General features: G+C 46.7%; 1 protein-coding gene across 2 annotated transcripts in view; it reads left to right on the forward strand.

Moving 5' to 3' along the window:
* The window catches only part of CARD11 (caspase recruitment domain family member 11), a 106,135-nt gene that overhangs the window by 67,556 nt on the left and 24,980 nt on the right, over positions 1-13,599 (forward strand). For both annotated transcript variants that reach the window (XM_057695658.1, XM_057695659.1), the window contains exons 3-5: positions 9,141-9,353; positions 11,008-11,145; positions 12,234-12,559. In XM_057695658.1, coding sequence (XP_057551641.1) covers positions 9,141-9,353; positions 11,008-11,145; positions 12,234-12,559 — 677 coding nt within the window. The remainder of the gene's footprint in view (positions 1-9,140; positions 9,354-11,007; positions 11,146-12,233; positions 12,560-13,599) is intronic.

Below are 13,599 nucleotides of genomic sequence, written 5' to 3' on the forward strand. Positions count from 1 at the left end.
CGGTGTATCCTCGGCCTTGTAGTGGAGTCGCGTGTGTTCGGCAAATTTCATGGACAGTCTCACGTCGCGTGTGATGTGTGACTGGCGTTCACACCCAGCGCCACCTCCCCGAGGTCCGTCCGTGTGGACGCACAGAGCCACGTTTCTCTTCCTCTGCCATGCTGCAGGGCACGCCATTGTTGAATGCACGTGTCGGGACGTCTGTGGCATGCAGGATTTGGGATGCGCGATGCCACTGTTGAGTCTCCCCGTGTCCGCGGAACGTTCTGTAGGCGCTACACCAAGGGTGTGGGCCATGTGCACCCAGCCCTGCTAGGTCAAGTCAACCTGCTGTTCAGTCTGAAAGTTTCTTTCAGCCACTAACAGCTGGTTACTGTCGGCAAGTCTCGGATCACCTTAGTCTTTAGTTCTCGAGTGGGAACAGGTGGGCTGGCTCATGGTTCCTCCCAGCTCAGGTTCTGTACCATATGGACTCAGATCTAAACAATAGACACATTTCTCACAGTTGTAGATGCTGGAAGTCCAAACTCAAAGTGCCGGCCGAGGTGGGTTCTGGCGAGACCTCACTGGTTTGCCTGCGTCCAGCTCCCCACGGTGTCCTCACGTGGCAGACGAGAGCGAGCTCGCTTGTGTCTCCTCTTATAAGGGCATGAGTCCCATCCTGGGGCCCCATCCTCGTGACCCCATCTGACTCGAATACACCCCAAAGGTCTGTCTCCAAATACCCCCACACAGAGGGTTAGGGCTGGAACATACGAGTGGGGGGGATACAGTTCAGTCTGTGAGAGGCCTGGAGGGGAGTGGTGGCTATTAAGGGGGTGATGGGTACCACTGCTGGCACATGGTAGCCGTCCACCCTGCAGGGCACTTCCCACTCCGCTGGCAGTGTTCACTGCAGCCCCTCCTGCAGAAGCCTCACGACCTAGTGCGGGCTCTGCTCTTACCACCCAACTCTAGCACCTCATGAGGGCGGGGCTGTGGGGGACCGTCTTCACATCTTCCACTCCCAGCGTAGCGCTCGGCATGTAGTAAATGTTCCGACATCGGGAAGAACAGGCCGTTTAGACTCAGGACGCACTCTTCAGTGGTGAGATTTCAGGAATTCTATGTTACCAGCATTTGCTCGAGGCTGAGTGCTCAAGGATATTATTATTATTTTTAAGCTCTTTATTGGAGTATAATTGCTTTACACTGTTGTGCCAGTTTTTGCCGGACAACCAAGTGAATCAACTGTATTTATACATATATCCCCATATCCCCTCCCTCCTGCGACTCCCTCCCACCCTCCCTGTCCCATCAGGGGTGTTATTGATGGGGCAGATGTAAACCAGAGTGAGTCCTGTGACTTCCTTGCACAGAAGGTAGGAGGGTCCCTCCCATCGTTGTCTTGGGGAAGGGGCTTTGCCCTAATCATTTCCTGCTTCTTTCTTTCCTCTTTTTTCCAGCAGAGGCACTGGCAGGCCTGCATTAGCCGCCCTGATGCCTGAAGCAAGTGTTTCTGTTGCACTGAGCGTGCTTGTAGCTGGAGTTTCACGCATGCCTGGTACAACCTCCTTTGTCAGTGAAGGCCAGTAAGAAAGGCTTCTCTGGTCCACGCAGATGTGCTTATCTTCCCCTTGAGCAGCCTTTTTACTAATTCCTAAGCCGAGCCTCTGACCCCAAAAATGCGTCAGCACGTTAACGCCTGACCCTCAGTTCTCATTTGCGCTCACTGTGCTTGGCAAGTCCTTGTGCTAAGAAGATGGGCCTCCTGGCCAGGAGCTTTGTGGTGCAGTTAACGGTAGGCCCAGACTTAAATGGCTTAGGGCAAAGGGCATTCATTACCTTACACCTGAAGGACTCCAATGATGGGAGGGGTCCAGTGGTAGTTAATTCAGTGCCTAGGAGGTGACACCATCAGAATCCCAGGTTCTTTCCATCTTTCTGCTCTGCATCCTGAGGGCGTTAGTTTTGTCCCCAGGTCACAGGATGACTGCAGCAGCCCCTGGGATCATACACACCTTCACATGCTAACATCCCAAAGCTCGATGACCGGATCCCTTCCTTGTGTTCCTGTCAAAGGTCAAGGAAGAGCACCAGACTTGCCCCCAGCAGACTTTCCTGCAGGTTCTGCAGGCCAGAGAGCACGTCACGTGCTTATTCTTACACCACTGGTAGAGACCAGACAAGACCCACCTCTTGCTGCTCAGAAGCTGCCCAGCCTCTAAAGCACAAGGCCCCCCGATTCCTGAAAACAAGAGGGCTTCCACAAGCAAGGAGCATGGATACACATGCGGCGTAAAGGGCTCGTTGAGTCAAGTTCTTAGGATGTTGACTCTTTAAAAACAGTAAAGGTGAATGTATTTTCCTTTGTGAATGGAAATGACTGTGCTGACTCAGCTCCAGAGTGAGCAGCGACGGTGGGAGATGTGTTTGTGTTGCACTGAACCACAGACTCCCCACGTGACCCAGGTGGCCAGTGCTCGGTATGAGCCAGCGGGCACATAGAGGTCAGGGCTTAAAAGTTACTGCTGTCTCTGCAGAGTTCACTGGGGGGAATGTCCTTATTTTTAACCACTTTAAATCAGTTGTTGCCCATAGCAGTGAATAAGTATTTTTACTCAAGGCCCTTGGGCTGTATGTAGTAAAAAGCCCATTCAAAACAGCTCAGGTTAATGGGGAGATTCTTGAAGGTCTGTAGCAAGGACCAGACATCACACGTGGCCAAGGCTCGCAGGGCTGGGAAGTGGAGTTACACCCCCAGAGAGAGGACTCCTGCCACTTCTCGGGGGCCCTCGGGGTCTCTTATTGCAGCTCCACCTGGCAAATCAGCTTCCTCCAACTCCCTACACTTCCTCTTCCTCTGTAGCCTCGACCTGCCTGGGGCTCTGCTTTACTGTGGCCAAGTTCTAGCCTCCACGGCCACCCCAATGCCACCGTCTAGCTGTTTCCCCATAGCACACTCACCCGCCCCACTGTCCTCTGGCCCTTAGGAAATTCCCAGGTCAGGGGATTTGACTCGTGCAACCAGCCTAGGGATTGGTCCTCCTTGGAGCAGGTCCGTCAGCTGTGCCCAGAGGGTTTATTTGATACAAACAGGATGTCAGGGCTGTGGCCGTCTGAGGACGTGAGTAGGAAGGCAGATGTTAGATATTAGCATATCTGTTTCCCTGGGCTTGGCTTTCATCTTTGTTAATTTTTCTTCTTTTCCTTTTTCAAACTATACAAGTAGTGCATTGATACATGTTTATTGTAAACACTAAAACAGTATCGATAACTGTCCAAGTCCTCCTGGCCAGCAACCTCAGAATTCCTCCCTCTTCTGAGATGGAATCAGTGTCACCAGATCCTCTCAAACTTTCTCCTCCCTCCTTCTCTCTCTCCCCTCTCCCTATTTCTCCCTCCCCGTCTCTTTCTCACACACACACACACCCCTACCTGTATAGTTACAGGCTCTGCATTACGTGAATGATTTTATACTGTATTGTGATATTTTTCTGACACCAAAAGTGTGGTGTTTTCCTGACACCTAATTTGTGTCATTTTTTTCACACATCCACCGATTCTCTGACACCAGCTGGGTATCCAGCCGTTCAGTTCAGCCCTGACACTAGCTGTCCAGAGTCAGCAAAGACGCCGCAGGCTAAGGGTTCAGGCCCACAAGCTCGCCCCCGCTTCGGATGCCGGCCCCAAACCCAGGGCCACCTGCACGCTGGCTGCGCGGCTCTAAGTCAGGGTCTCCCACAGCCTCCTCGCCAGGTGCAGTAATTTGCGGAAACAACTCACGGAACTCAGGAAAACAGTATGCTTATTATAACAGTTCATTTTAAAGGATACAAAAGAAAGCACACATGAGGGGCTCCGGAAGGGCCCCAAGCACAGCCGCCTCCGTTCCCATGGAGTCGAGATGAGCTTGAGTTCAGAAACTTGGACGCTCTTTGCACCCCATCGTTGAGGGATTTTTATTGCGGTTTATTACATCACCATGATCGATTAAAACATTCCCTGCTGGTGACTGGACTCAGCCTTCAGCCTCTCCCCTCCCCCGAGGTAGGAATGTGGGGCTGAAGGTTACAGCCTTCTAATCACTTGCTTGGTTTTCCTGGCACTCAGCTCCCATCCTGAAGCTCCTAGGGGCCACTTACCCAAGAGTCATCACGTTACCATACAAAAACACTCACACTCTCATCCCTCTGGAGATTCCTAGAGTCCTAGGAGCTCTGTGCCGGGAACCAGGGGCCAAAACCAAATATATTCTTTAATTATATCACATGTATGTATGTTTGTCTTTACTTTTTAAAAAAAGCAATGTCTTGAGATCTTTTTATGTCACCACATCCTTTCAAACTGTTATCGTATGGTGCAAAAGGATCATGGAATACCTACTGAAGAATGTTTGGACTGTTTACCTTTTTTCCTATTATAAATAGTGCTAAATGTTCAAGTAAAAAATTGGGGGGCAAATTAAATATCCATTATAGGGAAATGAAGACATAAGTTATGGCATGTTATTGCAATGGAATAACATATACAACAATTAAAAATGAATAAACCAATAGAAATTAAGGGATAGTCAGATTCGATTAAAACAACAAGATCACCTGTACACTAGTTACAGGAGAAAAACTACATCCAAAGGTACAAAGAGGTTGAAAGTAAAAGGATGGAAAGATAGACTATGCTAAAAAGAATCATAAAGGAGCTAGAGTAGTTAATATCTGACAAAATAGACTTTAAAACAAAAGTGTTACTAGAAATAAAGAAGAGATTTCATAATGATAAAAGTGTCAACCACCAGAAGTTATAACAGTTATAAATATATTATAAGTATAACCCTAACCCAAACAACAGAGCCTCAAAATACATGAAGCAAAAATGAAGGGAGAAATATTAAATTCAACAATAATAGATGGATGGAGATTTTAATACTCTACCTTCAATGATGGATAGAACAATAGATCAACAAGGAAACAGAAGACTTGAACAACACTATAAACAAATGATCTAACAGACAACTGTGTCTACAGTATGTGCCACCTAACCGCAGAATACACACTCTTCTCAAGCCCACACCTAGAATGTTCTCCATATGCCAGCCCATAAAACAAGCTTCAGTAAGTTTAAAAGGATTGAAGTGACCCAAAGTATGTTTTCCAACCACAACAGAATTAAATTAAAAATCAATAACAGACAGTAATGTGGGAAGTTAACAAATATGGGGAAATTACACATTGCACTTCTAAATAACCAGTGGGTCAAAGAAATCACAAAAGAAAATAGAAAATTTACTTTCAGATGAATAGAAATGAAAATGCAACACACCAAAACTTAAGTGGTATCACTAAAGCAGTGCCTAGAGGGAAACATAGCTATAAATGTTAATATTTTTAAAAGATCTGAAATCAGCAACCTAACCTTCCACTTTATGAAGAGCAGACTAAACCTGAAGCAAACAGGAGGAAGGAAGTAATACATATTAGGACAAAAACAAATGAGTTAGAGAAGAGGAAAGCAATAGAGAGAATCAATGAAACCAAAAATTGGTTCTTAGAAATATCAACAAAATTGACAAACCCTTAGGTAGACTGACCAAGAGGAAAAGAGAGATGATCCAAATTACTAGAGTCAGAAATAAAAGAAGGGACACTACTGCCAACCTTACAGAAATAAAAGGCAAAATAAAAATAAAGGTAATATGAACAGTTGTTTCCAATAAATTAGATACCTTACATGAGATGGACAAATTCCTAGAAAGACACGAACTACTGAAACTGACTCAAGATAAACAGGAAATATGAGCAAACCTACAATGAGTAAAAAATTAGTAATCAAAACCTGCCCCTCAAGAAAAGCCTTCCCTGGTGACCGCTACCAAACAAAAGAAAGAAGCATGCCAATTCTTCGTAAACTCTCCAAAAAAGTAGAGAAGTAGCAACACTTCCCAATTTATTCTGTGAGGCAAACTTACCATGATGTCAAAACCAGTCAGGCATCATGAGGAAAGAAAACTACTGACCAATATCTCTCATAAATATGGATGCCAAGATGCTCAAAAATATACTAGCAAAGCCAATCCAACAAATCCATAACTCACTGGGATTTATACCAAGAATGCAAGGTTTGTTTAATACCTGAAAAACAATTAATGTAACATAGTACTAGGATCAAAACTAAAAACCATATGGTAGTCTCAATGGATGCAGAAGAAGCATTTGAAAAAAATCAAACATCCTGTTGTGACAAAAATTCTCAGGGAATTTCCTCAACCTGAAAAAGGATGTCTGAAACACACACACACTTAACCAGGTAACATCGTACTTAATGGTGAAAGACTGAACGCTTTTCCCCTGTGATCAAGAACAAGACAAGGATGTCCATTCTTGCTGCTTCTACGTAACATTGTGTTAGAAGTTCTAGCCTGGGAAATTAGAGGGGAGAAAAAAGGAAAGGAAAGGAGAGGAGAGGAGAGGAGAGGAGAAAGGAAAGGAGAGGAGAAAGGAAAGGAGAGGAGAAAGGAAAGGAGAGGAGAAAGGAAAGGAGAGGAGAAAGGAAAGGAGAGGAGAAAGGAAAGGAGAGGAGAAAGGAAAGGAGAGGAGAAAGGAAAGGAGAGGAGAAAGGAAAGGAGAGGAGAAAGGAAAGGAGAGGAGAAAGGAAAGGAGAGGAGAAAGGAAAGGAGAGGAGAAAGGAAAGGAGAGGAGAAAGGAAAGGAGAGGAGAAAGGAAAGGAAAGGAAAGAAAAGGCATCCACATTGCAAAGATAGAAGTAAAACAATCTAATTGCAGATGACATTATCTTACATATAGGAAAATCATATAGAAAAATACTATCATAAGGAATCCACTAACAAACTATTAGAACTAATAAATGATTTCAATAGGTTGCTGGATGGAAGATCCGTATACAAAAGTTATTGATTGCATATCCATATATTAACAATGAACATTCAACAAATAAAATGAAGCATACAGTTCACATTTACAGTGCCACTGTAAAGAATAAACTATTTAGGAATAAATTTAGCAAAAGAAGTGTACACTGAAAACTACAATGCATTGCTGAAAGAAACTAAAGAAGATCTAAATTAACAGAAACACATCACATATTCTTGGAGCATGGCACTTAATTGTTAGATAGTAATACTGTTCAAATTGATCTACATATTCAGCTGATCCACTATCAAAATCCCAGCTATTTTTTTTGCAAGTATTGACAAGCTGATCCCTAAAATTCATATGGAATTGCAAGAGGTCCTGAATAGCCAAAACAGTCTGAAATGGGAAGAACAAGGTTGGAAGACCCATACTTCCCAGTTTCAAAACTTACTGCACATCTACAGTAATGAAGACAGTGTGGTACTGGCATAAGGATAGACATATAGACCAGTGGAATAGAATTGAGAGTCCAGAAATGAACACTCACATTTATGGTAAATTGATTTTTGACAAAGGTACCAAAACCATTCAATAGGGAAAGAAGAATCTTTCCAACAAATTGTGCAGGGACAACTAAATATCCACATGTGAAAAACAGTTGGACCCTCACCTCACACCATGCACAAAAATTAGTTCAAAATGCATCATAGGCCTAAATGTGAGAGTTGAAAGCATCAACATAAACTGTTAGAAAAATAAATAGAAGTAAATTTTTACAACCTTGAATTAAGTAAAGTTTCTTAGATATACACCAAAAGCACAAGTGAAAAAAGAAATTGGGCTATATCAAAATGAAAAACTTTTGTGCTACAAATAATACCTTTAAAAAAGTGAAACGGTAACAAACAGAATAGGAGAAAATATGTACAAATCGTATATCTGACTTGTATCCAGAACACATAAAAATTCCATATTAAAGACAAACAATCCAATTTAAAAATGGGCAAAGGATTTGAATAGGCATTTCTCAGTGCACCAATGGCCAATGTGCACATGAAAAGATGCTCAACATCATTAGTCATTAGGGAAATAATGAAACCACTGTGAAAAAGCACTTCCCACCCATTCAGACGGCTGTATTAAAAAAGACGGTCAATGACAAGTGTTGACAAGGATGTGGGTAAATTAGAACCTCATCCATTGTTGGCAGGAATGTAAAAATGGTGCAGCCACTTTGGGAAACAGTTTAGCAGTTGCTGAAAGTGTCAGACATCGAGCTACCATGTGGCTCATCATTTCCATTTCTGCATATCCACCCAAGGGAAAGAAAACATCTGTCTACAAAAAGCCTTGTACATGAATCTTCACAGTAGCACAAGTCACAATAATCAAACAACCCAAATGTTTCTCAGTGGAAGAATAAACAAGATGTGATATATCCACACAATGAAAAAGTATTCCTCAATAAAAAGAAGTACTGACACATGCTACATACAACATGGATGAAACTTGAAAAGTTTCCAGAAGCCAGTCACAAAAGACCACATGTTGTATGATCCCATTGAAGTGAAATGTCCAGAACAGGCAAGTCTATAGAGACAGAAACTAGATTAGTGGTTGCCTAAGGGTGGAGGAGCAAGTATTGGAGGGAAATGGGGAGTGACTCCTAAAGAGTATGACATTTCTTTGGTGGATGATGAAAATGTTCTAAAATTAATTGTGCTGATGGTTGCACAGCTCTGCGACTATGCTGAAAAGCATTGACTTGTACGCTTTTAAAAGGTGAATTGTATGGTACGTGAATTATATCTCAAAACTGTTTTTAAAAATGAATGAATTAGTTCTGTATGTATCACCCTAGATAAATCTCAATAAATGCAGAGAGAAAAAAGCAAGTTGAAAAGGGAAACAGGAAAGCATATAGTATGATGCCATTTATGTGAAACAGTAAAACAAAAAGCATAGCATAGATTGTTTTTGGAGAGATAAATTCTTAGTAAGATATAAAAACTTGGATGGAAAGGATATACTCCAACTGCAGAATTCTCCCTCTCTCCCTATAATTTTTTTTAATTTTACGGCTTATCTGTCCATTGTTTATGTTTCATACGTAAAGAAATATATGTCTGTATTCACATCCCTTCCTTTCTTAAATAAAAGGTAAAATACTACATACACTTTTCTCTAGTTTTTTTAACTCAACAATAGATCCTGGAGATCTCTTCAAAGTTTATAGAGCTATTCCGGTGAGGCTCCTTTATTAACCTTGCTGGGGTTTATGTCTAAAAGGAGGAGGGCCAGAGATGGACGACTACATGGAGACGCTGAAGGATGAGGAGGATGCCCTGTGGGAGAATGTAGAGTGCAACCGGCACATGCTGAGTCGCTACATCAACCCAGCCAAGCTCACCCCCTACCTGCGCCAGTGCAAGGTCATCGATGAGCAGGATGAAGACGAAGTGCTTAATGCTCCCATGCTGCCGTCCAAGATCAACCGGGCAGGTAACCTCAGGAAATAGCGCACAGTTAGCTGTAGCAAGATGAAGTTTCTCTCAGTCAGGGATTTTTAACTAAAGTCCATAGACCTCTGCCCACCGCTGGTTCCCCACCAAGCTGTCCATGTGCAGAGACGGGGGGCAATCACATCTCTATCTTACGAGGACTTGGCATTCCCTGCAGTTATGAATGTAGGTGGGCAACAAATCACGGTGATCAGCAACACTTGTGACTGTGTCAACAGTAAACATCGCAGGTATCTTCTTCACAGGTTGCAGCTATTACAGACCTTCCAGAGTATCACTTACACTCATCTCCCCCTTGAAATTATAGCAGTTATTAGACCTTCCAGGAGGTTGGGTTATCTAATGTATTAATAAAGAAGCACATTCATTACTGAGTCACAAACTTAATGTTTGTTAACTGTATCTTGTTATAATTGATTCCCTTGGTAATCCAATGCATTTTACCTGTTTAAAAATATTATTCTGATGAAGCGTCCATAGGCTTTTCCAGACTGCCAGGGGGTCCCTGACACTTTATCACGTTCATTAAAGGTGATAGGTGTGGGTTTTGTTTTTTAAATTTTATTTATTTATTTATTATTTTTTGGGGGGTACACCAAGTTCAATCATCTGTTTTTATACACATATCCCCGTATTCCCTCCCTTCCTTGACTCCCCCCCCCCCCGAGTAGGTGTGGGTTTTGAACACTGTTTTGGTTTTATATACACCTGTGTGTGTATACACATATACATTTGCAGCAAAATATGTCTCTGTGTGTAAGCATGCAGTCACAATGTAAGATACATTTCTTTCTGTGGTTCACAGTTTAAGAGGTTTGAAACTCGTCCACAGTATGACGGTGATAAGTAGCTCGTATGCTGTCTCTCGTTTGCATACATGACAGACATCACGGATCACAGCAGGCTTTCCTGCTGAGCTTGGATGTAACTGTAGAGTCCCCTCAACACAGTGCTCCAGGCAGATATGACAAACGATCAGCTGACACAAGATGAAATTTACTTATTATGTCTACCCTAGGGGAAGGGTAGAGTTTTAGGACCTCAAGGGAAGAAACAGCTGAAAGGAAGGGACAAGAAATGTAAACAATAAGTGGAACCAGTAGGATAAAAATTGAAAACTGCCAAGGAAGCTACACGTGGATTAAATATGTTTCCAGACTATATGATAATCCCACTGAAGAACATGGAGCTGTTCCTGCTTTCTAGGACTTTTCCTAGCTCCCCACTCAAATACTTGTCTTCCTGGTCTGAATCCCAGAGAACCATGTATTATTCTATAACTGCCGCTGTACATCCATCCTCCTTCGGTCACAGATGAGCTGATGCCTGTGTGGTTCAGTTTAGCCCTGGTCAGTTGGGAAGCTCTTTAAGACTGCTGGTTTCCTATGGCTGCTGCTGGTTCTACCAGTTCTTTGGAGAAAGGAAACTAACACTCACAACCCTGGCTGAGGGCCTGGCACTTTGATTTACATTATCTGGACTGTAGGATAAACTGAGGAGGGACAGGATGTGGTGAGGCTGTCTTCTTAAGAGTGTACTGACACACATGAGCCCAGCGTAAGACTGGATCTGGAGACTTGCATGCAATCAGACATGTATACTTCTTCCCACTGAGTGACTGGCCTTTCCTCTAGGCCGACTGCTGGACATTCTACATACCAAGGGGCAGAGGGGCTATGTGGTCTTCTTGGAGAGTCTGGAATTTTACTACCCAGAATTGTACAAACTAGTGACTGGAAAGGAACCCACTCGCAGATTCTCCACCATTGTGGGTAAGTGACTCTGCCATCAGCATTTGGACTGTGGTGGGAGTTAGGGGGTGTGTGTGTGAATGTGTGTGTGTGTGTGTGTGTCCAGTGGTGGGACAGTTCTAAGGTTATGAATCTGTGACATCAGGACAGTGCCCCGGTGGCCCTTATGATGGTCAACCACTTATTTCTGCCCGATGATGAAAGATAGGTGACAGGAACAAACTGAATCAAGAGTAGAGAGAAGTGGGTGTTCACTGAACACCCCCCACGATTGTTGGTGGGGTGGAACGGAAACTCACACTACCCTCTGGATCTTATCTTTGCCTTGCCTACTCTCTTTCCAGTATCCCATGAACCAGAGCTCATGGTCCTCTTATCTTAATTCTCCTTCCTGAATATTCTTGAATCAGTCTTTTCTCCATACACACCACTACCCTAGTCAAGACCCATACAACTCTATCAACTCTTTGTTCATTCCTGCTCTGCTCCAGTGATTTCTCTACTCCTCATGTTACCCTCCCCTACTTAAAACCTTTCTGTGGCTTTCCACTGTTTCCATCTAAAGACCCAGGTGCAGCCCACAAGGACCCTACATGGCCCAGCCCCTGAGGATACTCTCAGCCTCTCCCTCTCTCTAAGCGACAGCCACTTTGGTCTTCCTTCCGTTTCTGAAATGTGCCAGGTTCCTCTTCCCTCCCCATAGGGCCTTGGCGATGTTGTTCTGCCTTCCCAGAATGTTTTCTCTCCTCAACACTGGAGCTCATCCATCAGGAGCCTTCTCCGATGCCTCTGTCCACCCAGCTGGATCCGGCCCCCCGGTTACACATTCTCATAGTCCCCTGTACCTTTGCTTTGTGAAATCCTCTCCATCCGCAGTTATGTTTGTGTGGGATCACTTGCTCTTTTAATGCCTGTCTCCCTTCCCAGACATAAGCTCTACCGGGACCAAGGCTGTCTCACTCACCCTGAATCCCCGGTGCCTAATGGGTAGTAAGAACTCAGTAAAGTGTTGGTGAGTGAATGAGTGGACAGAGGACCCCCGCCCCACGTCTGGACCCCCCTTCTCCGCCCCCAGCCCTCCGGCCTGACTGGGTGCCCCCTCTCCACAGTGGAGGAGGGCCACGAGGGCCTCACGCACTTCCTGATGAACGAGGTCATCAAGCTGCAGCAGCAGATGAAGGCCAAGGACCTCCAGCGCTGCGAGCTGCTGGCCAAGTCGCGGCAGCTGGAGGACGAGAAGAAGCAGCTGACGCTGACCCGGGAGGAGCTGCTGACCTTCCAGGAGCGCTACTACAAGATGAAGGAGGAGCGGGACAGCTACAACGACGAGCTGGTCAAGGTCAAGGACGACAACTACAACTTGGCCATGCGCTACGCCCAGCTCAGCGAGGAGAAGAACATGGCGGTCATGCGGAGCCGGGACCTCCAGCTCGAGGTGAGGGGGTGGGGCGGAGATCCCCCGGCAGGCGCGCGCAGGGCCTCACACCTGGCCAGGTGAGGGAGGACGGGAGGTACCGGCGGGCTTAGGGGGCCTGCCTGGGTCCTCTGCGCATGCGCACGCCAACCCAGGAGGCTCCGCGCGGCCGGGTCGGCGCGGGTCCACCGCGCACGTGCGCATATGCGCACATGCGCACACGGCCCCAGAGGGCCGGACCTCCTGCTTGGGAGCCCGCGGAGCCGCCGTGCGCGTGTGCAGACACGCCTTGTTGCAGGCACGCGCGCCTGGCTCGTCTGGGGCTTCCCACTTGCTCCAGAACCCGGGCCCGCCCCGCGCCCGCCCCGCGCCGGGTAGGGGGAAGCGGGGAGGACCTGGGGCCTGAGCGGCGCTGGGGCCCTCGGGAAGGTCAGCGAGGAGGCGGGCACAGGCCCTGCCCGGCCGCATCCGCAGAGCCTGGTACGGCGCAGCGGGCCGGTCACCTGTCGGCAAGCAGCCCCGCGGCCAGGGCACGGACGTCGTGGACGAGCGCCCCTCCACGCGGGAGATGGCGAAGGGACGAGGCCTGCCTCGCTCGCGCCCCTCGCTTACGGGGCAGCCATGCGCCGCGCTTTGCTCGGGAGGCGCAGCTCAGAGCCGGAGCCCCCGCTCTAACCGGAAAGCACATCCCCCGGTGCCCGGCGCTCACAAGCGCTGCGGAGAAGAGGGAGCAGCGCCGTCTTAAGCGGGTGGGTGGGGGGGGTCCCTGAGACAGACACGGAGCAGCCACCCGAGGCGAGGGAGCAGCGGGCAGCGAGTGCAGAGGCCGCGCCGAGGGGCGTGCTTGGCGCTGTTGAGGAACAGCAGGAGGGCCCGTGGGGCTGGGGCCCGGTGAGCAGGCGGCGTGCGGAGGGAGCCGGGGTCCGCGTCGCCGGGCTTGCTGGGAGCTCCGGGATGTATTCCAGCCGCGAGGGGAGCCGCCGGAGGACCGAGAGCTGGGGTGGCAACCGGTGTATGTCCAGAAGGATCACTCTGGCTGGTGGGGGGGAAGTAGCTTCTCA

Source organism: Hippopotamus amphibius, chromosome 9, assembly GCF_030028045.1.
Source record: "Hippopotamus amphibius kiboko isolate mHipAmp2 chromosome 9, mHipAmp2.hap2, whole genome shotgun sequence".
Lineage (NCBI taxonomy): Eukaryota > Metazoa > Chordata > Mammalia > Artiodactyla > Hippopotamidae > Hippopotamus > Hippopotamus amphibius.